The sequence below is a fragment of the Castor canadensis genome, chromosome 9 (assembly GCF_047511655.1).
Source record: "Castor canadensis chromosome 9, mCasCan1.hap1v2, whole genome shotgun sequence".
Classification (NCBI taxonomy): domain Eukaryota; kingdom Metazoa; phylum Chordata; class Mammalia; order Rodentia; family Castoridae; genus Castor; species Castor canadensis.
In genome coordinates, this window is record NC_133394.1 from 50,699,276 (window position 1) to 50,723,050 (window position 23,775).

The window sequence follows — 23,775 nt, forward strand, 5'->3', positions numbered from 1 at the left end:
ACTTCAAGCAGAGAAGAAAAATTACAACTATACTAAGTTGTCCCAAGCCCCTTCCAAAATAATCCAGAGTTCATGTTGATTTATTTTGGGAATGGACAGAACTTGAGCAGGACCAATTGAAAAAAGAAGCATTGTGATGCATGATGGGTTACTTCATGGTTGCAGTGTTTCTATATTTGTAAATTTGAAACTTTTTTAAATGAACTTATTTTATACACTAAAGTTTGATTTCAAGTATACTAATTTCCCAGATTATTTGGCTCTTTTGGTACCCTCTATTTTCACTATGAAGACTTTTATTTCAAAACAAATTGCTCTATGGAATTTTCTACATTACTTAACTAAAAGTATCTTCTCTTGAGACAACATTGTCTGTTATAGGCTCACAGGCTGAGGGACCAATAGGAATGTGACAAACTTGGTAGAAACTGCAGCATACAAAATAAAACCCTGTGTCTGGTGAACGTGGAAGGTTCACTATTACTCTAATAAATAGTTTTATTCTTAGGAAAATGATGAATATGTTTGTAGCAAGTGTTTATTATTCAATTTGTTGAAATTGTGAGCAATAGAATAAAAACAAGTGGCTCTGACAAGGATGTGTTGAGTGGCGTTCACATCACCTCTCAAACACATATATCAAGATCAAGACTGGTGAAATGGTTACCAAGCTTCTTGAAGTCTAGAGGTCTTCATTTATCACTCTAGTTTTACAAACTAATTAGTAATGATGGATTTAAACAATTGTATTTATAACACATTTCAAAATTCTGGGGTGAAAATATGATCAAGACAAATCTTCGCACATTCTAATGAGTTTGTTTGGTCTTAGGAGCACGGCATTCCTACTGACATGGGCTATGCAGTGGCCCCTCACCATTCTGGTGTCTACCCTGTCCACGTTCAGCTTTATGAGGCCTGGAAGAAGGTTTGGAATATTAAAATCACCAGCACTGAAGAATATCCACATCTGAAACCAGCTAGGTATCGGAGAGGCTTCATTCACAAAAACATCATGGTGAGCTCCCTCCAGGATTCATAGAGTTGAAGTAATTCTTCCAGATTTCCCACATTTGTAGGAAGAAGAAAAAAAGAACAAAAAGTTACAGACAGAGCTATAGGAAAAGCTCCATTTTGTAGGAAGCGTATTGGTCACATCTAAGGAAAGGATCTTCCTATTACAATCACTTCAGTTCTTCAAATATAACTTCAAAAATAGGGGTTTTTTTCTGACTCTACTACTGATTAGCAGGCACTGATATGAAAACATTAAGAAAACATTACATCAAATTTGTAGATAATTTTGGAAGTCATCATTTCTTCAAAAAATAATTTTGCAGATAAAACTAATACCAACTCTATATTAACCATGCTGGCCTTTTATAAGCCAAACTGTGTTTTTCTTCTTACCATGCCAGGCTGAAAAAAACAAAACAAAACAAAACTCAACTATTTGCAGCAAGAAGCCACATTCGAAGTCCTGCTTAATCATTAACAGATGATAACACAGAGAATAAATGACAGATGATATTAATTAGATCATTACTCTCCATTGCCTAATTCCCTCCAGATCCTCTCTGTTTTGTTTTGCTTCTTCTACACTGGCAAAGGATATTGTTAAAATATGTTACTATCTAATATTTTGTGAGACCTTCCAAGTAAGTCATTAAATTTTAGTTTTTCCCTGAGTCAGGAAATCCAAGGAAAGCACTGTGAAGCTTGGAATGGTCTCCTAATTTAGACTCAAATAATAGAAAGAAACAGCCCAAGAACACTATGTGAACAACCGTGACAGTCAAACTGATACGCTTGAACAAATGTCAGCCTTCCAGAATTAGGCGTAACTGGCTTCTTTGTAGACAATTTTCTAATGTCTGCAGAAATTAGAGTGGATAATGACATTTAACTTGTTTCAACTCACATCTTGACTTGTCCTTCAATAAAAAAAATGTTATAAATGCTACTTGGGGATATTATGGCTAGATTTTATCCCACCCTGCCCTTCCTCTGTACTGAAAATGAATTTACTGTGTCTCATGTTGCCAGGCTTCTGACCAGAGAGAATTTAAAAGACCTGTCTTATATCATGATTTAAAAGCATTCCAATGTGCTTTTGTCATTTTAGAATCATAGGTAGCCTTATGATATGGGTGTTACTCTAAAGATTTTATTCAGTGTTTTTGCTTTGTTTCTGTTTCTGTACTGTTAGAAAACTTGCTAGGATATGACCATGAGATGTGTTTTTTTTTCTCCTGAAAAATATAGTTTACCTGTATTTTAAATGCAAGAATCTTACAGGTAATAAAGACTTCTACAGGTTTCCTGCTTTGATGGAATTGTCCCTGTGGTTATACTTTTGCATGAAAAAGTTTGATTTGTGGGCTCTTGGGTGAGAATTTCCAAGTGAGAAATGTTCTATAGGCAGCTGATTATTCAATAAGAAAGAGAGAACAAGGCCATCCAAATAGAGATATGAATGAGACCACAGGAGCCAAAGTGCCCTCCTACTGAGAGACAGAAAAGAAAAAAGGGGCAAGAAATTGAGGAATGAACCTTCTGTCAGACCCATATTTGGCTATATGAGGTGAGGGAAACTTTATGTTATGACACATTCACAAATCAAACTCAAAAGACTTACAAGAAAATTCATTATCTTCCCTACTGACCAGCTATTGATTCTGTTATCCTTGATTCAGTTCTGTAATTCAAACATCACACTGAGACCCCACTTCCAGTCAGTCTCTGAATCCTAGCAATAAGTCTTTTATAATATCTTCATTAGTACTACCACAGCCACCATCTTGAAACACTGCCGGGATTTCCATTTCTTAACTTTGGTGCTTGTCTACTTATAGTTTGACCCACCCCCACTGCAGTCTATCTCAGAAGCAGTGCCAACTTAATCTTTCTAAAATTCTGCCTCCATCCTACTTTTCTTACCTTTATGAGTTCCAGTTGTTTCCATGCCCTTTAATTTGATATTCAGGGACCTGAAAACAATCTTCTCTATGTCTACCTTTCTGTCTTCCATTTCCCTGCCACTTACACACTTGCTCCAGCCAAACAGGCCAAAAACATGTTGCTGTTTTTCTGCCTTTGCTGTTTTTTCCACCTTGAGCAACTTACTGGCCACACTCTACCTATTTCTATTCCCTATATTCTTTGGTATCAAGTCCTATATCTTATATAATTTACAGTAAAGCACCTTGGTATATATCAGTTCAATACTAAACTCAGGCCTGCCACTAATAGAAATGCACATTGGTGAAGCCTCCCATTAATCCTGCTGACAGCAGCCCCCTCGCCCCCAGTGTTTACTGAGTATTGTTGGCAGTTTTGTCTCTTTGAAGCCTTAGTTATAGGACATTGGCTTCCTGTTGACTGAGGCTTTCATAAGGTTTTCATGGGTTCATTAGAGTCTCAGAGTTCAAATTTGATAGTGTTAATCTCTGACAACCAGATCTAGAGGGTAGTCCATAGCAAAATACCTAAAAAATAGTTTAGCTAAAATCATATACTTTTAAAATAATACTAACCTGGCAATCGCATGTGAGCATTTTCTTGTTTAGCTTTTGGATACTTTTCCTTAGCCTTATATATATTAAAACCTGCAAGAGTGGAAGGGATAAATATGATCAAAGTCCATTATATGCATATATGTAAATATCACAGTAAAACTCCTTTGTATAATTAATATATACTAACAGAATTTTTTAAAACATGTACCTTTTTATTCCTCCACATGATCCAGTATAAAGATTAGAATAAGTATTTGGTAAATAAATGAAGAAATATTATATAAAGCTTTGCTTTCCAGGAAATGACATTTCCAAGACTTGTTAGGAACTATATTTTCAGTTAGAATATCTTCCTCTCACTTCCTTTCTTGTTGTTGACTTTGTGCTAGTATTATGACAATGTAGCATGCTTTCAAACATACACATCACCAGAGCTAATACTCTGTGATTTAAACTAAGGTCCTTTCAACTGTTTCAAGATGAATTTGCTTCTAAGGGTATAAGCTTTACCAGTTTACAAAAATAAAAAGGACATACAGAGACTTGATTTATTCAGCAATATAGGATACATTGATCAAGCTGAGAATTAGTTTCCTAAGAAAATGTTCCAAGAATTAGACTAAAATTTATTACAATAGATATTCAAACTAAAAAAAAAAAAGAACTAGTATACTTGTGATGGGCTGCAAAACATGGGACTTCCTGAACAGGCAATATTTTGAAAGTACTTATTGAACTAAATATGCTTTAAGAGTTAAGACAATAAAAATGAGGATCTATTTGCTTAGGGCAAAAAAGCAAAGCTCCCGCCTGTGTAAAATTTGTCACTTTCCAAAATGTATTCATTAATTTTCTGCCACTTCAAGTGTATACTGCAAACTCAGCTTATCATGGGATCATTATATTTAGCTTAAAAGTAAAGCCTTTTATAATTACACTCTTATTTTATCTGTAAAATTTTAAAAAAACGTACTGATAACAAATGTGTATAATAGAAGCAAATAATGGCTTGCATATTTAAAGGATGAAAAGGACCTTCTACTAAGTGACCATTTATCATTCTGTTTATGACATGTTCTAAAAGTTACTATGCAAGTCAAGTGGATAATCTCTTACTTTTGAAACTGGCAGATTCACACCTAGAATTTTGGGCAGTTGCAATAGCCTGCAGTAGTCTTTGCAGACTCTAGCAAATACTGTGATTTGTGTTTTAATATCTGTTATAATTTAGAATGTCATTTCCTAAGAAGCACAATGGGTTAATAATTGACTTCATTTTCTAATGCATGTGTAGAATTTGTCAGAAAGTAATATTCTTTACATTTTTGCCTACTAGGATTACAATTTAATGCAGATAATTCTAATATTTTAAATTCTTTTTACTGCTTTTTATTTCTTATGATGCTAAAATATATTAGACTTCATAATAAAAGTACTTTTTTTCAAATAAAAAACATGTTTTTTTTTGCTTTTATGAATTGTATCTTTTTTAAATTTTTTTTTATTATTCATATGTGCATACAATACTTGGGTCATTTCTCCCCCCTGCCCCCACCCCTTCCCTTACCACCCACTCCACCCCCTCCCTCTTCCCCCCACCCCCTCGATACCTGGCAGAAACTATTATTTTTATAATTTTTATTTTTTTATTATTCATATGTGCATACAATGCTTGGGTTATTTCTCCCCACTGCTCCTACCCCCTCCCTTACCACCCACTCCACCCCCTCCCTCTCTTCCTCACCCCCTCAATAGCCGGCAGAAACTATTTTGCCCTTATCTCTAATTTTGTTGAAGAGAGAGTATAAGCAATAATAGAAAGGAACAAGGGTTTTTGCTAGTTGAGATAAGGATAGCTATACAGGGAGTTGACTCACATTAATTTCCTGTGCATGTGTATTACCTTCTAGGTTAATTCTTTTTGATCTAACCTTTTCTCTAGTTCCTGGTCCCCTTCTCCTATTGGCCTCAGTTGCTTTTAAGGTATCTGCTTATGATATGAGGATAGGTAAGAGACCTAAAAAACTAGCTAGCATTTATTGCCCTCAACACAGAAAAACAAAAGTACTAACTTTTAAGATTTAAAGAGAAAAGTGAATAAAATAACTCAAAGTCTATTTTAGTTTTAAATATCTCTTTAAGTTCCCTCACTGACCATTCTTTACTTACATCCTCCTCTCTTTCCCAGGGTGTGAAGGATTTTTCCAGGGCCTAGGTAGAGTTCAATAATGATGCCAGTTTGTACATCACCTTTCATAAGAAAAAAGTTAGGTTTCAATAAAGTAATTGGTTGAAATTAGCTTTTTCCTTACTTAGTCATTTTTCTTTTAGGTTCTTCCAAGACAGACCTGTGGGCTTTTCACTCACACAATTTTCTACAAAGACTATCCAGGGGGTCCTAAGGAGCTGGATAAGAGTATTCAAGGAGGTGAACTTTTCTTCACTGTGGTCCTCAACCCAGTAAGTACTTGGAGTGATTCTTCAAATAATGATGAAAAATGACAGTGTGGGTAAAAATTATCCTGACAAAGAGGCCAGTGATTGGGTAGTTATCATCAAATCACCATGAAGTCCCAGCTCTAAAACAGTCATAAAAACTGAATTGAACCACATCTACAAATGGGAACACAGTAATTCCACAGTGACATTAGGAATTTGTGGCAGAATTGGTAGCGCACTGCAGCAGACCCTCCTCCATGTTGAAAAGTGATCATATCTTGCTTTTCTGGAAAATAAGATTTTCACCAACAAACTCTCCTACTTCCTTTAGGTACCAGTTTTCTTCAGTTAGGCAACTATTATCTCTATTGCTCTGTCTTTTTGCTTTTTTCTATTTAAGGTATAAAAAATGTTCTCATATTATATAAGTATAAAGGAAAGAAATCAGATGAGCAAATATGACATTGTTCTGCACCATGTAAATCTTACCATGCTAGAACACAAGGCACCCCTGTTTAATTGACTGCTCTTCCTTCTTCATTTCTTGTGTATCAGCAACGCAGTGAACCAATTGCATGTATTTTTGTACAAAGCAAGTATTTTTAAAGTAGTGTAGTGAAAGAAGAACTAATTGAAGTAAGTTGTATAAGGAAAAACTGTTAGTGATTTTCCCTTGTGCGGGAACATAAAAAGTAAAGCTAAAATTTATTTACTATATATGTGGGTTTGCCCCTGGCATTAGCAATATTCAAGATGAAAAACTATAATTACCTCCAATATGAAAAAAATTCTAACAGGATAAAAATTGCATAGCATTAGAAATAAACAGAATAAAATTTAAAACTCTTCTTGACCTTAATTTTTCAGGTCCTGCAAATAAAAATGCAGGTGCTTTTCCTCAGCTACTCCAATAACTAGTTATCTTTTTTAGCTTCTAGAAAATGAGGTAAAAGTAAGGGTAACTTGTCTCTGGGAAAATCTACAAGTGTGTTCAAAAATCGGGATAGTTTGGAATACTGTAGCATTTAGCCTTTGGAAGTTTATTGAATTTCAGACCCCTAAAATGTAAGTAATTTTGATTTATATGTCAGAACTAACCTGATTCTCCTAGATAACCTGTCTTTTACAAATGGTATCTTTTGAGTTACATCATATGGCTGTCTTCTCTTTTCTTCCCAATTCTGCCAAAAATACACAGGAAAAATAGTTAAACTAATGCATGATTATGAACTGCAGACTCAGTTACAATATTCTTAAAATACTAACATTTTCACTAATAACTTTAAGACTCTTTAATCTATATTCAACAAAATTCTGATATTTTATATTTCCTGTCATCATAAAAAAAATAGTACTATGAACTACTGTATTTAATTCTTTAAGCCAATAGATTCTTTGGTGCTTAAAAAGGTCCTGGTAGTATGGTTATTTCATAACTTTATAAACCACGTGATTTTCATCATATGGAAAAAGTTCAAAATTCATTCATTTATGTACAATGGATTTATATTAAAAATTTCATCCATTTTGTGATAAGAAATGTTTTCCTTTATTAAGAAATCAAATTATTATCTTAATTTTAAAATTCCCATAGTAAAGCCTGTATTAATCTTAATACTAATCTAGACTGAGCAGCCTCTTTAACAAAACAAATGATTCCCAGAACTTTATCAATAATAATTGGCAATTTTATTTACCTTGATGAAGAGATGCATATGGAATAAACTTCACAAACTTCAGAAAAGTTACAGAATGCAATTACTGTCAGATGAATATTTAGACTTAAACTAAGTTACAAATTTTGTCAGAAACCATAAAAACATACAAGGAATCCAGAACTCTTCATGTGGTACACCAGGTCCAGCTTGGGGGAGCAATTCTACTTACCTGGAAATGTGATTGGGAAGTCTACATTTAGACTCAGTGGAGTCTAGCCAAAAGGAAATCAACTGTCAATAGTCAGTGGCATCTGCCTTGCAGAATGGAGTGAGGAAAAAGGGCCTGTTTTTCTTGAGTTCTCGTACTAAAATTAAATGTTTGGATAAAGTTTGTGTTAAGGTTTTAAGACCTCCAGCTCCAGTAAAACATGTTATTAATTTAGCAATGACAGTCCTTTTTATTAGGCCAGAATGAGAATTAGAAAATCTTGATGATCTCAAGGTATGTATTAGCTGTAAGAAAGAGGAATTTTAATTGTGGTGGATTTGAAAAGCAGCCATTGTAAGATCATGTAATAACACAGGACTCCATTAGAAGTACTATTTTCTGTGAATGCTAAATGACACTGTTTACTGCAAAAAGTTAGATGGATGCTGGAGACATGGAACTTAAAAACACTCAGATGCCTTTGAGTTGAAAATAAAAATATAACCATGGCTGTAATTAATGAAGTTTTTTTCCATGCAAAAATATAATATCAAGGTGTTAGAATAACTCAGTGTTGAATGAGTGGTGGCTTCAGTGAAGTATGCTTCAGAGTTAAACTGGAATAGATCACAGCAAAGACAAACTCCTTGAGTGGAATAACTTTCTGAAATGTTCCACGGCTATCAATATATTTTTCTTGTCTAGAGAAGTGTCAATCAGGTGAATTTAATTAAAAAAAAGAGTTGCAAAGACAAATGTTAGCATTATCTAGGGAAGAGAAAATGGCCATCTCTAAATGAGTATGTCTGATGTGGATTTTGATTCATAGACTTTGAGGTTTGGACCCAGTATCAAGGTGAACCCATCAAGGCTAAGCCTGGCTAAGCCTGGAACTGAAGAATTTAATTCTTCTTTTTCTGATTATAAATTCAACTGTCAACTTTTGACTTGCAATTTGCTTTCCTATATAGATACTACTGTAGGAAAAAATGTGTGATCACAGAAACTTGTGCTTACTGGGGCAGTAATTTGTACAATTTCAAAATTTTTCTTTTAATTGGTGAATACTTCCAACACAGCCTGACTACCAGGAAACTAATAGGTGACATCCTTTTTATTCATTGGATTCATAGGCTTTACTACATTGATTTCTGCCCCAGAGATATGCACTGTCTATGTCAGTATGCATATGCTAAATCAGGTTTTGAAACTTACCAAGCTGAGAGATAGTCCCTGAAGTGCTTTTGTTTACTTCAAGGTGGTAATGGGAGTTATGCTAAAAATATCATGAGAGGGAGCCACAGAAATACACCAGGGTCACTGCATATGAACAAGCACAAATTTCTATGCAAACGTGTAATACACTCAGACACAAATGTTCTTCACCGATTCACAGTTCCACAGAGAAACCTCATAGACGTACATTTTCAAATGATGAAAAGTGGCAACTTACTTTAAAGTACCTATATAAATAATATGTAAATGAGTTCTAAGAATTAAAACTCATGCAGATGACATAAAGGACTCATTGGCAGTGACTGTACATACCCTCGATAAATGATTATTTATATAATTTATGATATATATGCTTATAGAAAAGTAGGAAGTAAGAGTAAACCATACATTTGAATACATCTCCCATTTCACCTGTCTTAGGAAGAAGTAGTAACTCTAAGTGAGATGAATGAAATTGATTCTGGGTTAGGATCGTACCTCTAGTGGGAACCATATTATCACAGATTATCTGAACAAGGATGTCACCTTCCTACTTTGGTGCTCTTTTTCCTAATCAGAAGATGTCTGAGTCTTTGCTAATGCTTCTGGTCAGTAAACATGCCCTATGTGTTCTCTCATTAAAATCACTATCTGTGGAACACTCTGTGTCGTCCCAGCATGCTTCATAATGAAGTCAGCACTTGCTTTCTTTATTAATTCAAAAAAGGCTGTGGATTGCCTTTTGAGTGGTAAGATTCACTCTCTTACCACTTACCACTTAATAAGATTCACATTAATTCAAAAAAGGCTGTGGATTGCCTTTTGAGTGGTAAGATTCATTCTCTTACCACTCAACTTGGCATTCAAGGGGAGCAAACCCCTGAAAGTACAGAAATATTATAATTCCTCTACACATATATCACAGTACAAATAGCTAACATCTTTATGCCCACATTTTACTAGATTTTTTATTCCCATGTTCTCAATTTGATATTGCACTCTTTTAACACATCCATGATACCCATCTACCCAAACCCCTGAAAGCAAAATCTAAGCTTATTTCTCTTATTAAAGAAGAAACATAAGCATGTGAATAGAATGAATATCTAAAACTGGGAGTAACATATAGATAAATAACAATTAAAACAAAATTCACAAAAGAAAATAACCTACATAAGTAGAAATTAATCCACATAAAATTTTAAAAATTGTAATTTGCATGTATAATATTTGGTTGTCTATAAAATTCGTATGAAAGAAAACAAATTTTTATTCCTCTTTTGCTTCTTTGGTTTTTTATTAGTGTATATTGTACAAAATGAAGGGTAACATTGTGATATTTTAGATATGAATTTAATGTACTTTTATCATGTTCATCCTCTCTACTACTCTTTCTTATCCCTCCTACTCTGAACTCTCTCCACTATTTCTAACTCTATTGCAAAAATTTATAATGGGTTTCCTTATGAACTTTCCATACATGCATTCAATGTACTTTTTTTTTCTTTCTTTTATTTTATTGTTTTTACAATTACTTTCATGTGTATACATCGTTTGGGCCAGTGCCACCTTCTTAGTACCCCCGCCCCCACCCCCGCTTCTGGCAGAACCTGTTCTGCCCTCTTGTTCTCCAATTTTGTTGAAGAGAAAATGTAACAGATAATAAGAAAGAAATAGCATTTTTGCTAGCCTGAGATAAAATAGCTATACAGAGAGATTCCTAACATTGCATCCATGCACTTGTGTATTGCAACCCACATTAGTTCATCTCTGCCAGACCTCTGTGCTACTTTTTGGTCCCCTTCCCACAGTAATCTGCCAGTTTAACATTACTATAGTCACTCCTCTACAGTGAGCACATCAACCACATTCAAGTTTTAGGTTTCTTTCCCTTTCCATGTTCCTCCTGTGCACATTCTCCCCTTAGTGTGTGACCCATGCATTTGTTTTAGGTCTATAATCTTCCTGTGAGGGAGAACATGCAATTTTTGACCTTCTGAGCCAGGCTAACTTCACTTAAGATGATGTTCTTCAGTTCCATCCATTTACTTGTAAATGACAAAATTTCATTCTTCTCTGTGGCTGAGTAAAATTCCATTGTGTATAAATACCACATTTTCTCAATCCATTTGTCAGTAGTGGGGAATCTTGGCTGTTTCCATAACATGGCTATTGTGAATAGTGCTGCAATGAACATGGTGTGCAGAGGCCTTGTAATAACCTGAGTCACATTCCTTCTGGTTTATCCCTAGGAGTGGTATTGCTGGATCATATGGCAGATCAAGGTATAGTTTTTTGAGAAGCCTCCATATTGTTTTCCAAAGTGGTTTGTACTAGCTTACATTCCTACCAGCAGTGTATGAGGGTTCCTTTTTCCCTGCATCCTTACCAACATTTGTTGTTGGCGGTGTTCTTGATAGTAGCTATTCTAACAGGAGTGAGGGGAATCTTAGCATGGTTTTGATTTACATCTCATTTATGGCCAGGGATGGTAAGCATTTTTTCATGTGTTTTTTGGCCATTTGGACTTCTTCCTTTAAAAAGTTCTGTTTAGTTCAGTTGCCCACTTCTTTATTGGTTCATTAATTTTGGAGGAGCTTAGTTTTTTGAGCTCCCTGTATATTCTGATTGTCAGTCCTTTGTCTGGTGTATAGCTAGCAAATATTTTCCCACTTCAATGTAGAGACCACTTCCTTTGTTGTACAGAAGCTTTTGGAATCCACGTAGTCCCATTTGTCCATCTTTTCTCTTAGTTGCTGGGCTGCTGTAGTTCTACTGAGGAAGTCCTTGCCTATATCTATTGCTTCCAGAGTATTCCCTGCTCTTTCAAGTACTAACTGCAAGGTTTTGGGTCTGATATTTAAGTCCTTAATCCACTTTGAGTTGATACTAGTACAGGGTAACAGGCAGGTATCTAGTTTCAGTATTCTGCAGGCATATAACCACTTTTCTCAGCAACATTTGTTGAAAAGGATGTCTTTCCTCCATCATATGTTTTTGGTGCCTTTGTAAAAAATAAGGTAGGCATACCTGTGTGTACTCATATTCATGTCCTCTTTTCTGTTCCACTGGTCTTCATATCTGTTTTTGTGCCAGTACCATACTGTTTTTATTGCTATGGCTCTGTAGTATAGTTTCAAGTCAGGTATTGTGATACCTCCAGCATGGCTCTTTTTGTTCAGTATTCCTTAGCTATTTGTGGTCTATTGTGTTCCAAATGAACTTTTAGAGTAGATTTTTCAATCTCTGTGGTGAATATCATTGGGATTTTGATGGGAATTGTGTTGAACATGTAGATTGCTTTTGGTAGTATACCTATTTTTGCTATGTTGATTCTGCCAATTCATGAGTATGGGAGATCTTTTCAACTTCTACAGTCTTCCTCAATTTCTTTCTTCAGTAGTTTATAGTTCTCCTTGTAGAGGTTATTTACATCATTTGTTAATTTAATTCCTAGGTATTTGAATTTTTTTGAGGGTATTGTAAATGTAATTGTTTTCCTTCATTCTTTCTCAATTTACTTATTGTTAGTGTATAGCAAGCCTACTGATTTTTGTAAGTTGATTTTGTATACTGCTACATTGCTGAAGCTGTTTATGGTGTCTACAAGTTTTGGGTGGAGCTTTTTGGGTCTTTGAGGTATAGGATCAAGTCGTCTGCAAATAGAGATACTTTGATTATTTCTTTACCTATTTTCCTTTTATTTCTTCTTCTTCCTTATAGCTCTGGGTAGGAATTCTAGGACTGTGTTAAATAGGAGGGAAGAGAGTGGGCATCCTTGTCTCATTCCTGACATTAGAGAAAATTGTTTCAGTTTTTCCCCATTAAGTATGATGTTTGCTATAGGTTTTCATATATAGCCTTTATAATGTTAAGGTACATTCTTTCTATTCCTAGTTTTCTTAAAGCTTTTATCATGAAGTGGTGTTGAAGGCTTTTTCTGCATCTGTTGAGATGATCAAGTGGTTTTTGTCTTTGCTTCTATTAATGTGATGCATTACATTTATTGATTTGCATATATTGAACCATCCCTGCATCCCTGGCATGAAGCTGACTTGGTCATGGTGAGTGATCTTTTTGATATGTTGTAGGATTTGGTTCGCAATAATTTTATTGAGGACTTTTCCATCAATGTTCATTAAGGAGATTGGCCTGTAGTTCTCCTTTTTGGAGGTGTCTTTGTCTGGTTTTGGGATGAGAGTCATATTGGCTTCATAAAATGAGTTAGGCAGTGTTCTTTCCCTTTCTATTTTGTAGAAAAGTTTAAGGAGTGTTGTTATTAGTTCTTTGAAGGTCTGGTAGAATTCAGCTGAGAATCCATCAGGTCCTGGACTTTTCTTTTTTGGGAGACTCTTGATTGCTGCTTCAATTTCATTCCATGTTATAGGTTGGTTTAGGTGGTTAATATCTGCTTGGTTCAATATTGGATGGTCATAAGTATCTAGAAATTTGTCCGTTTCTTTAAGATTTTCCAATTATTGGAATATAGGTTCTCAAAGTAGTCTCTGATGAGTCCCTGGATTCCCTTGCTGTTTGTTGTTATTGTCCTATTTTCATTTCTGATTTTGCTAATTTTGCTCTTTTCCCTCCTCATTTTAGTCAGATTTGCCAGGGACTTGTCAATCTTGTTTATTTTTTCAGAGAACCAGCTTTTTGTTTCATTCATTTCTTTGTATGGGTGTTTTTTTTTTTGTCTCTATTTCATTAATTTCAGCCCTATTTTTATTACTTGTCTTTTCTTCTCCTGTGATTTGATACTTCCTGTCCTCTCATGGCTTTGTTTGCTTTCATATTCTGTGTGCAGAATTCCTTGTACAGTTATCTGTAGTGGTGGCTTGGTGGTAATATATTGTCTTAGTTTCTGTTTATCGTGGAAGATTTTTATTGCTCTGTCAATTCTGAATGATGATTTTGCTGGGTAGAGTACCTTAGAGCTGAAATTATTTTCATTCAGTGCCCGAAATATCTCACTCTATGTCCTTCTTGCTTTTAAAGTTTCTGTTGAGAAATCTGCTGTGTTTTTGATGGGTTTACCTTTATATATATATTTTTTTTCTCTCTTACAACCTTCAATATTCTTTGTCTGTGCTTGTTGTTTTAGTGGTAATATGCTGTGGGGAGATTCTATTTTGGGCAAGTCTGTTTGGTGTCCTGGTGGCTTTCTGTAACTGAATGGGCAAACTTTCTCGAAATTTGGGGAATTTTCTGCTATTATTTCATTGAATATATTACATATCCCTTTGGCTTGCACCTCTTCTCCTTCTTCAGTGCCCATGGTTCTCAGGTTTAGCCTTTGAAAGAGTCACTGAGTTCTTGCATATTCCTTTCACTGCTCTTTGGTTGTTTGACTAAGATTTCTTCTGTTTTTTCTTTAATTTCTATTTTACCTTCGAGCTTTGAGAGTCTGTCTTCTACTTGTTCTAGTCTGCTGGAGCAGCCTTCCACTGTGTTTTTTGTTTGACTAAAGAGAATTTTATTTCCAGGATTTCTGTTTTATTCTTTTTTTCTGAGGTTTTCCATATTTTTGTTCAACTCCTCTTTTATATTTTGTGTTGTCACCTGTAATTCATAAATCTCTTTTTATGGTGTCCTTTGTTTCAGTTTGGTGTTTGCTGAAGTCCTCTCTGAGTCCATTTATTTGGTTCTGTGTCTTCTCATATCCTTTATTTTTGGTGTCTTGAAATTTCTTGAGTGCATCTTGTACATTCAGATTAACCATGTCTGGTATCTTCTCCATGAATTTCTCAGTGATATCTTCCAAGATTTCTTTTTTGGGGTCCTTAGTGACATTTTATCCTTGTTTTGTCAAGGGCAGAAACTGGGTATCCATTTTCTTCATTTCCCACTGAATCCTGTATTAAATTATCTTTTTTCTTTTTCAAGGAGAATCATTTTTTTTCAACATGTGCATACATTGTTTGGGTCATTTCTCTACCCTGCCCCCCTCCCCCACCCTTTTTCCCCTCCCCCACTCAGTTCCAGGCAGAACCTGTTCTGCCCTTATCACTAATTTTGTTGAAGAAAATACACAAGCATAATAAGGAAGACAAAGCATTTTTGCTAGCTGAGTTAAGGATAGCTATACAGAGAGATTCCTACTATTGCTTTCTTGTACCCATGTGTTACGACCCATATTGATTCAACTCTAACTGATCTTTGCATTGGTTCCTAATCCCCTGTTTATGATAAACTCTGTCATTTTAAGGTTTCTGTATTAGTTCCTCTGAAGTGGGGACATCAAATGCTTTCATGTTTTGGGTTTTCTACCTATTCCTATATCTCCCATATTTGTTCTCCCCTTGTCATGTGATCCAAGTCCAACCACATTACTGCATTTACCCTAGATTTAAAGTCCACATATGAAGGAGAACATATGATTTTTGGTCTTCTGAGCCTGGCTGACCTTGCTCAGAATGATGTTCTCCAGTTCCATCCATTTACCTGCAAATGGTAAGATTTCATTCTTCTTCATGACTGAGTAAAATTCCATTGTGTACAAGTAACACATTTTCTTGATCCACTCATCAGTAGTGGGGCAACTTGGTTATTTCCATAACTTGGCTATTGTGAATAGCACTGCAATAAACATGGGTGTGCAGGTGCCTCTGGAGTAACCTGTGTTGCATTTCTTTGGGTATATCTCTAGGAGTGGGATTGCTGGTTCATATGACAGGTCTATGTTTAGATTTTTAAGCATACCTCAAGCCCTTAAATTATCGTTTTGAGGAGAATAGTTTCCATCCCTTTTCTTCTTCCCATCAATCCACTTGTTGCTGTGCAACTATGTTCTTGATAGGCTAGTTGGTGGTTTTGATTGCCTGTTTTCTTTCCCTGATTTAGCTTTTGTTTTGTGACTCACTTGGTTGTTAGCTAGGTTGATGTGGTTTTTTCTGTCACTGACCTGGAGGTGTAATTTAGAAATAATAAATTCACAGGTCAATGCCAAACCAGTTGTTTACCTATTATATAGAAAACCCCTTGATGATAAAATCTGTAAACAGTAGGAGTTGGGGGGTAATGGTTATTAGGCTAGTTATAGATGTTGGAGAATTGGTAAAGGTGACACTCAAAAGGAGGGGCAGGAAAGGGGAGGGGGAAGAGGTATGGGGACTCCTGGGTTTTGTAGCCCTTGTGTGTGTTGGGGTGTATTTCTGTTGTAGTTGAGAGTGCTTGTGTCAGGGATTGCAGAGGACTGGGGTCGTATACAGTTGGTACAGTAAGCTAATCAGCAGGTGGTGACTGTGTAGGAGGGAGGGGTAGTGTGTTGGCAGGTTGGGGGAAGATAAGAGGCAGAGGTGAAGACGAGGGGGAAATAGTGGATGAGAAGGGACAGAAAGAGTAGTTTTGAGGGAGAACAATGGATTGTAGCACAGAGGAAGCAGGGAAGGTGAAGAGGGTAAGAATAAGGATAAGAGAATAGTGATAGTGAAGTTAATAATACAGGGAAAAAAAATAAACACAATAAAAAACACCAGGTTTAGGAACCACAAAAGCTTCAGTATTTGGGTAAAAGTTCTAGAGTTATTCCTTAGGTATCTAATCCTGGTATTCTGGTGTTAGCATATAAACAGAAGCTCTGATGTAGTCTCACTAGGCATTGGCTAGTGAGTAGTATTTGGTCCTTCTGTCCACAAAATTAATTGGAATTGTGACGTGATGTAAGACTGCCAGTTCCTACAGGGTGGTCAGAGCTGTTGTTTCACCAGCCAGCAGCTGCACTGCCCTTCAGCTGCAACTCTGTTTGGTCAGCTGCTCCCCCAGCAAGGTGGGGCAATTCAGTTTCAAATGCTGGCCTTTATCCCAGAGATTAGCTCCAGGATCTACCACCTGCCCTGCTTTGCAACCTTTGGGGGAGGTTGGCCTGTCACTTGTTCTCCCCTTCCCATGTTCTCAGCCTTTGTGCTTCTTCCAACCTCTGCTGGGTGCTACTGGTTCTTCTGGGAGGTTGGCTTGTCACCCTACTCCCACTCTCAGCCTTTGTGCCTTTCCCAGCCTCTGCTGGATGCTAGCAGCTCCTCTGGGAGGTTGGTTTGTCACTCCACTCCTGCTCTCAGCCTTTATACCTCTCCCAATCTCTGCTGGGTGCTAGCAGCTCCTCTGGGAGATTGGCTTATTGCCCTGCCCCACTCTCAGCCTTTGCTGCTTTTCCCACATTTCACTGAGAGTTCAGCTTCTTGTGCCACCCCCATTCTCTGGGACAGGTTCAGTGTTCCACCCCCACCTGCACTGTCAGTGTTAGATTATAGTTTGCTGCTTATGTTTTTTCAGTTTTGTTGGAGGGGTTCAATCTGCCCAGGGGATGCACTGGATTATTTTCCTGGGGGTGGGGAGGGAGTCACACATGGTGCATGACGCTTACCTGTTTTTTTTGCAGTTTCACACAAGCAGCTTTGGAGCCAGCTGGTGAGGAGAAATGGCACTGTTGTTTTCAGTGTGGCACAGAGTAGAGAGGCTTTCCATAGGCTAGGGGTCCAGGATGTCACAGAGTTTAATTCTGATTGATGTTCTGTCTTCTGCTTGTTGGGAGAAAAAAAGAGAAACAGCTGGGTGATTTTTTTTCCCAGGGCTAAACACATCTTGCTGGCTGTGCTGCATGGGATTTTCATGGCTGCTAGGTGCAATTAAAGGCTGATTTAAGGGTCAGTTATTGATTTTTTTATCTGCACTTAATGTGATGGCAGTTATTATTTTGGCTAGAAGCAATCAGAATTACCCAAGTGTAGGTCTGACGTCTCAAGGAAGTTTCTGGTGTCACAGAGCTTAGAATTTCTAATTCCCTACCCTAGCCACCATCTTGGATCTTCCACATACAATATACTTTGATCATATTCTCCTATTCTCCCCCCACATCCTGTCTTTATCCCCTCCCACCTCCCACTGCTTCTCCCCACATAGTCCCTTTTATGCTCATATGTGCTTTTTTGTGTCTCCATTCTGCATATAAGAGAGAAAGTGTCCATATTTAATCTTTCTTTATCTGACTTATTTTGCTTAACATGATCTTAAATTCTAACCATTTTCCTAAAAATGAAATAATTTCTTTTGTGCATAATACTGCATACTGTATATATGCCATGTTTTCTTCAGTCATCTGTTCATGGACACCTACACTGATTGTATAACTAGGCTATTGTGAATACTGCTGCAACAAACATAGGTGTGCAAGTGTCTCTACTGTATGCTGCATTGCATTCCTTCTGGTATATGCCTAGGAGTGGTGTAGCAGGATTATATGATAGTTTACTCTTAGTTTTTTTGAGAAACATCCATAGTGATTTCCATAGTGTCAGCACTCTCATCAACCGTGTATGAGGAATCCTTTTACTCTGCATTTTCTCCAGCATTTTTTTATGATAGCCAAGTGATATGGAATCTCAATGATATTTTATTTTTTCATTTATGGCTAAGAATGTCAAACATTTTTTATATTTTTATTGGACATTTGTATTTCTTTTGAAAACTGTTCAGTTCATTTACCCATTTTTAATTGGATTGTTTGGGATTTTTGGTATTTAGTTTTTGAGCACTTCATAAATTCAGAATACTAAAAACCTTGTAAGATGAACAGCTGGAAAACAGGTTTCCCCTTTCTGTAGGTTTTCTTTGCTGTGCAGAAACCTTTAATCTGATGCAATTCCATTTTTCAGTTCTTCCTCTTATTCCCTGAGGTATTGAGGGAGTCATATTCAGAAAGTCATTTTCTATACTTACATCCTCAAGTGTTTCCCCTATGTTTTCTCTAGTGCAACTTTTTATTCCCTAATGGGAATGTTATATTTCTTTCTTTTCTTATTTACTATTCCTGTAAAATATTCTGGCAATAGAAAACTTTGTTGAAAAGTTAAAAAAATGATAAGAAAAAAAACTTCAGACAATAGTAGTAATTTCTGAGACACTTGATTTTAAGAAATCATATGTCATTTGTCAGAATTTCCAGGGGAGAGTATGGGGACTCTGCATATTTCCATGGACTTAAGGTGAGTAAGTCAAAAATAAAACAAAGAAAACTGATGTTTTGCCAAGTGATCAGAGCACTTTAACATAAACTGCAGCTTAAACTAAAGGTAACTCCAATTCATTCTTTAAAACTTAGCTTAAGGGTCACTCTACTGTGTTTTAGAGGCTCCTTATTTTGTTTCCATGGAGTTTCTGCAGACTCACTGAAAGTCCTTCTTATCTGTATTGTCATTGTAGGTGCTATTAAGCTATATGCTCCTGGTAACAGAGAAAGTGTTTTTTATTTCCAAAACCATCCCAGTGCCTAACCATGATACCTTGTACAAAATTTTAAAGTAATATACCCTGCATTTGTTAAGGAAGAAAATCTGACTTTTCTAAAGAACTGGTATCAAAGAACAATGAAAAGCCAGTATCATATCTGTAATCCCAGGTACTTTGGAGACAGAGATCAGGAAGACTGTGGTTCAAGGCCAGCCAGGAAAAAGTTATTGAGACCCTTTCCACCATCTGTAGAACAAGCCAGGCATGGTGATTCTTGGCTGAAATTCTAGCTATATGAGGTAGGTAGAAGGACTGTGGTCTGATGCCAACCCAGGAAAAAAAGCACAATACCCTATCAGAAAAATAACCTAAAAGCCAAAAAGGCTATTATGTGGGTGAAGTAGCAGAGTGCTTGCCTAGCAAATGTGAGGCTCTGAATTCAAACCCCAGTGCCACCCAAAAAATAATAATAAAAAAGACAATGACTCTTAAAGGAAAGGAAATCTAGGTCCTAGTAAGACAGTTTTCAAGTCTAAATTATAACTAAACTTGAATGGAGCTGAATTATCTACTATTGAGTAGTGATCTTCACACATCTATTTGTCTTCCTATTTAGAGATTTGTTTTTGTTAAGTTTCTCTGGTTGAAGGACAAAAGGTTCACATAAGCTATCTCAGGCAATGATGTGTGGGACTCCAGAAAGCTGAATATTTTGGAATCACAGGTCCTATAAGGTGTTCTGAGTCTAAGGCATCTCTGAAGTCAATAACAATGAGAGTTATGAATCGTGGTCTTGCCTCAGTACATTAACATGAACACAATAGATGGTTTTCATGTGTCTGAGTGTCCCTTTTCTCTCTTGCTTCTGTATTTGGTTTCTGTACCCTCATTAGTTAATCTTACATGTGGCCCAGTGTGATTACATCAGATGTTCTCTGTATCAGGATACAACATTAATTCCAATGCTGACTGTTTATCCTCTTGTGGTTTCTGTTTGACCCAGCTCATCTTTTTGAGTCAGTCCATGTCAGTCTTGGCCTACTATGAAATGGTTGCCCTTGCTTCAAACTGTGACTGAGCCAGGCTCCTAAGGACCGTCCTTTCAGAAAAGACTTGGGAGAGACTGGCATTATGGCTGCTGCCTAGCCTGGATCTAAAGCCTGTGGGGATGGTCTTCAACAAATTCTAGAGATTTGGGACAAACTGTGCCTCTTGAGAGAAGATCTAATAATTTTGCATCTTATAAATTCTAAGTAAAAATCATTTTTAGATGGGATTAATTATTTTTATCATTTTATGATCTGTCTTGCTTTATGTCCTCTTGGAATGCAAGTTCCAAAAGGCAGTACATCTGTGTGTTGTTTGCGCCATAGTGCTATATCCTCAGCCCTATAAAAGTTCCTGACATATAGCAGATACTTATAAAAATATTTTGTAAATGAATAAATCAACATTAAATATGAAAAATGGGGGGTATAAACAAACCAAATTATGTTCCCCCCTCATAATGCAGTACAGTCAGCCATTTAAAAATTATGTTGTATACTAATTTTTGAGTACATAACAAATTGTCATGTTATGTTCTGTAAAAAAAGTAACTTACAAAAAAATTAGATATGACATGGAAATAAACTAGATGGAATTCATCAGAATATTAGCAGTGACTATCTTAGATCAGATGATTGAAAATGATTTTTATTTTCTCCTTTTAATCCTTATATTTCTACCTATATACATGTATATATTCATCTACATAATTATGTGCACATGTGCATATGTAATGTACTTGGATCCTCTTCATAGTTCAGTATTCTTTCCTTTCCCCCTCCCCCTACTGCTGATATCCCAAACTTAGACAAGTCCCCCTTCTACATTCATGTCCCATTATTGTTATTGTCATCATCATCATTTTAGGTCTAGATTCTGAAAATAATCAAAAACATGCAATATTTGGCCTTTTGAGCTTGGCTTAGCTCTCTCAACATGATGACACCTATCACTCTTATAACCAGAAACCTAATAAGCACACACACACACACACACACACACTATAAATGCTACATTAAAAACAACGATAAAGAATTATCTAATAGTGAAGGATACAAGATGGAGTTTTTTTAGGTTATCAGTGTAACAGGGATAGAATTAACATGTTCCTAGTTCAAAATGTTCTCTATTTTTAAGTCTCATATTTTGCCTAATGCTTGCCTCACAGTGTGATCATTTGTGTGTGCATCTTTTCTTCATATAAGAAAGATTTGTATGTGCCTCATCTTTGTGTTTCCAGTTGCCTCTAGATCAGTGTTTTGAATACTGTAAGAGACCACTAAAAGTCTTTTAAATGACTGGCTGCATGAAGAATTAAGTTTCAGGGCATGACTTGATTTGTGGCATATCCAAGTGTGAATAATAACAAGGCTGGTGATTTTAATAAAACTGCATTTTAGCAATCTTTCCTCACAAGTAAATGAAATTTGAGATTCAGAATTTTTTTAAGTGACCCTAAATCTTTAACGGGTTTTCACAGGTGATAGTGAATTTGCTTGAATGGGACAATTTGCTGCTAAAGCAGGAAGGGACCAGAAAGGTTATCTATTCCATCTCCTAATTTTAAGTGAGGATCTGGAGTCTCAGTGAGATGAGCAAGCTTGCTCAAGGACACATCTGTATTATTCTGATGAGAACCTTAACTTTCTTTAGTCTTAGTTTAGTGCTTCTACCACTGTACTACACCACTTCTATACTTCTGGTGAAATTGCCCTTAATGTGATGCACGTTAGCACTTAATGTGACTAAGTTACCTGGCACTGGGAAAATGTGTAAAGTGTTTGAAATTTTGGGCCATTATCTAGGAAAAGGCAGCTCATCTCTATGTTGGATGAAAAAACATAATAACAAGTGCTTTAGAGAAAGGCTGTAATAAGCAGTTATATCTAAAGAAAACTGTTTTGTGTACTTTTAAAAAGCTATAAATAACTATGTTCTTTTTTCTTAAAACAATAAGTCATATTTACATTGCTAACAAATTGATAAGATGCTTCAACTTGCAAAGCCAAAACTTTTTATCTCAGTCATTTGCTATCCTCTGTATCAACTACATTTTTTATCATGAATGTTCTTCCCTACTACCATGGTTTTATATAATTACTTGCCAATGCAAGACTAAGAAAATTACAAAAAAGCAGGATTAGTATTTTTGACCTCCACACCTAAGAAAAACAGGAGTCATTGAACTGAAGAGTACTAAAAATTTAAGAATATAGATAAATTAAAGAAATGGAATTAAATAGACAAACTATCTCTCATATAAGTTCAATTAAGAATTTGCCCCTGAATATTTGTACTTAAATGTACCAAGACCAAAAGGTAAAACATCGTATTAGTTAACAGGAAATTCTTCTGATACACACAATAAAGGGAAAATGAAAGTAGTTTTTCCAAGTCAATCATGCCACATAGATTCAGCTAAATATGAGTCCAACATATCACAATACAGTCTTACACTTTGCTTTACATCTGTCCTGACAAGACTAATGTTTGGATCTATAGGACAAGAGGTGACACAAAATGGAATTTGGGATCATTATAGCTAGCCTAAGCTTGCTGGAAACTACAGACAAGCTAAATGTTATCATGCACAGCCCACAAATCAGAGTGAATGGTAAATCTAGGCCAAACACATGTTTCAAAATAGGCAGTAGTGTTGAGGTTGTTGCCAGCAGTTTCCAAATAACCAATAGCTGTTTGATGGACAGAATCTAGGATACCAAAAGCCCATATTTCCCTTTCTGATAATTTGACTTGCAAGGACAAATTGTTCAAGTGATCTAAACAATAAATATCGTTATTCCTTGTTTAATCTTTTGGAAGTTTCCCATAAGCCTTCAGCATAAGCAGAAAAATCCTTCAGATGGAAAAAAGTAAACAAATCTCCTTCAAACTTTTCTGGACTTATCTTTCAGTAACTTCTTGTATGTTCTTTTTACTACCTGAGCTCAGTTTACTATCTCATTCTTTGTCTTTAAGTGCTATCACCTCAAGTCAGGATGCTTTTGTGAAAATCTGAACTTCTATGTTACATTTTCATAGACTTCCCCCAGTCTTCCACTGTTTGATTGCTTGTTTCTCCTGTATGTTCTCAAAGCACCTGGGCATAACCCTAATATAACTTTCTCACCTTACTGTAACTAAGTATTTTCCAATAGTTGTGAGTTTCTTGATTTAAAAATAAAGTCTTGCTCTAGCCTATATTCACAAAAGGTAAAAATTTTGTCATATGAAAAGTTCTGAATGAATAATAATTCATTAATTTCCCATTCCTGCATGTATACTATCTTTTGAATTTAAAAGAAAATCTGGTTGCCTTCAAGTACTTACCCACAGAATGCACTTAACTCAAGGGAGTTTGCATAACTGGGCTTTATTCTCTCTCAGTAAAGCATCTAGAGAGACCTTTGGAAAATCAGTACATTTACAGAAAGATACTCAAGTTCTCTCATAATAACAAAAATGTAAA

General features: G+C 36.0%; 1 protein-coding gene and 1 long non-coding RNA gene across 10 annotated transcripts in view; one reads left to right on the forward strand and one right to left on the reverse strand.

Moving 5' to 3' along the window:
• The window catches only part of LOC141410873 (bifunctional heparan sulfate N-deacetylase/N-sulfotransferase 3), a 183,081-nt gene that overhangs the window by 90,036 nt on the left and 69,270 nt on the right, over nucleotides 1-23,775 (forward strand). For 7 of the 8 annotated variants that reach the window (XR_012435663.1, XM_074041597.1, XM_074041601.1 and 4 more), the window contains 2 exons: nucleotides 833-1,018; nucleotides 5,850-5,978. Coding sequence is in view for 7 of the 8 variants with exons in the window: in XM_074041597.1 (XP_073897698.1) it covers nucleotides 833-1,018; nucleotides 5,850-5,978 (315 nt within the window). In the remaining variant the exon portion in view is untranslated. The remainder of the gene's footprint in view (nucleotides 1-832; nucleotides 1,019-5,849; nucleotides 5,979-23,775) is intronic. The other variant, XM_074041600.1, reaches the window with a different exon arrangement.
• LOC141410874 (uncharacterized) overlaps nucleotides 17,446-23,775 on the reverse strand; it is an 81,404-nt gene continuing 75,074 nt past the window's right edge. For both annotated transcript variants that reach the window (XR_012435665.1, XR_012435664.1), the window contains exon 3: nucleotides 17,446-17,551. This is a non-coding gene — a long non-coding RNA (uncharacterized lncRNA). The remainder of the gene's footprint in view (nucleotides 17,552-23,775) is intronic.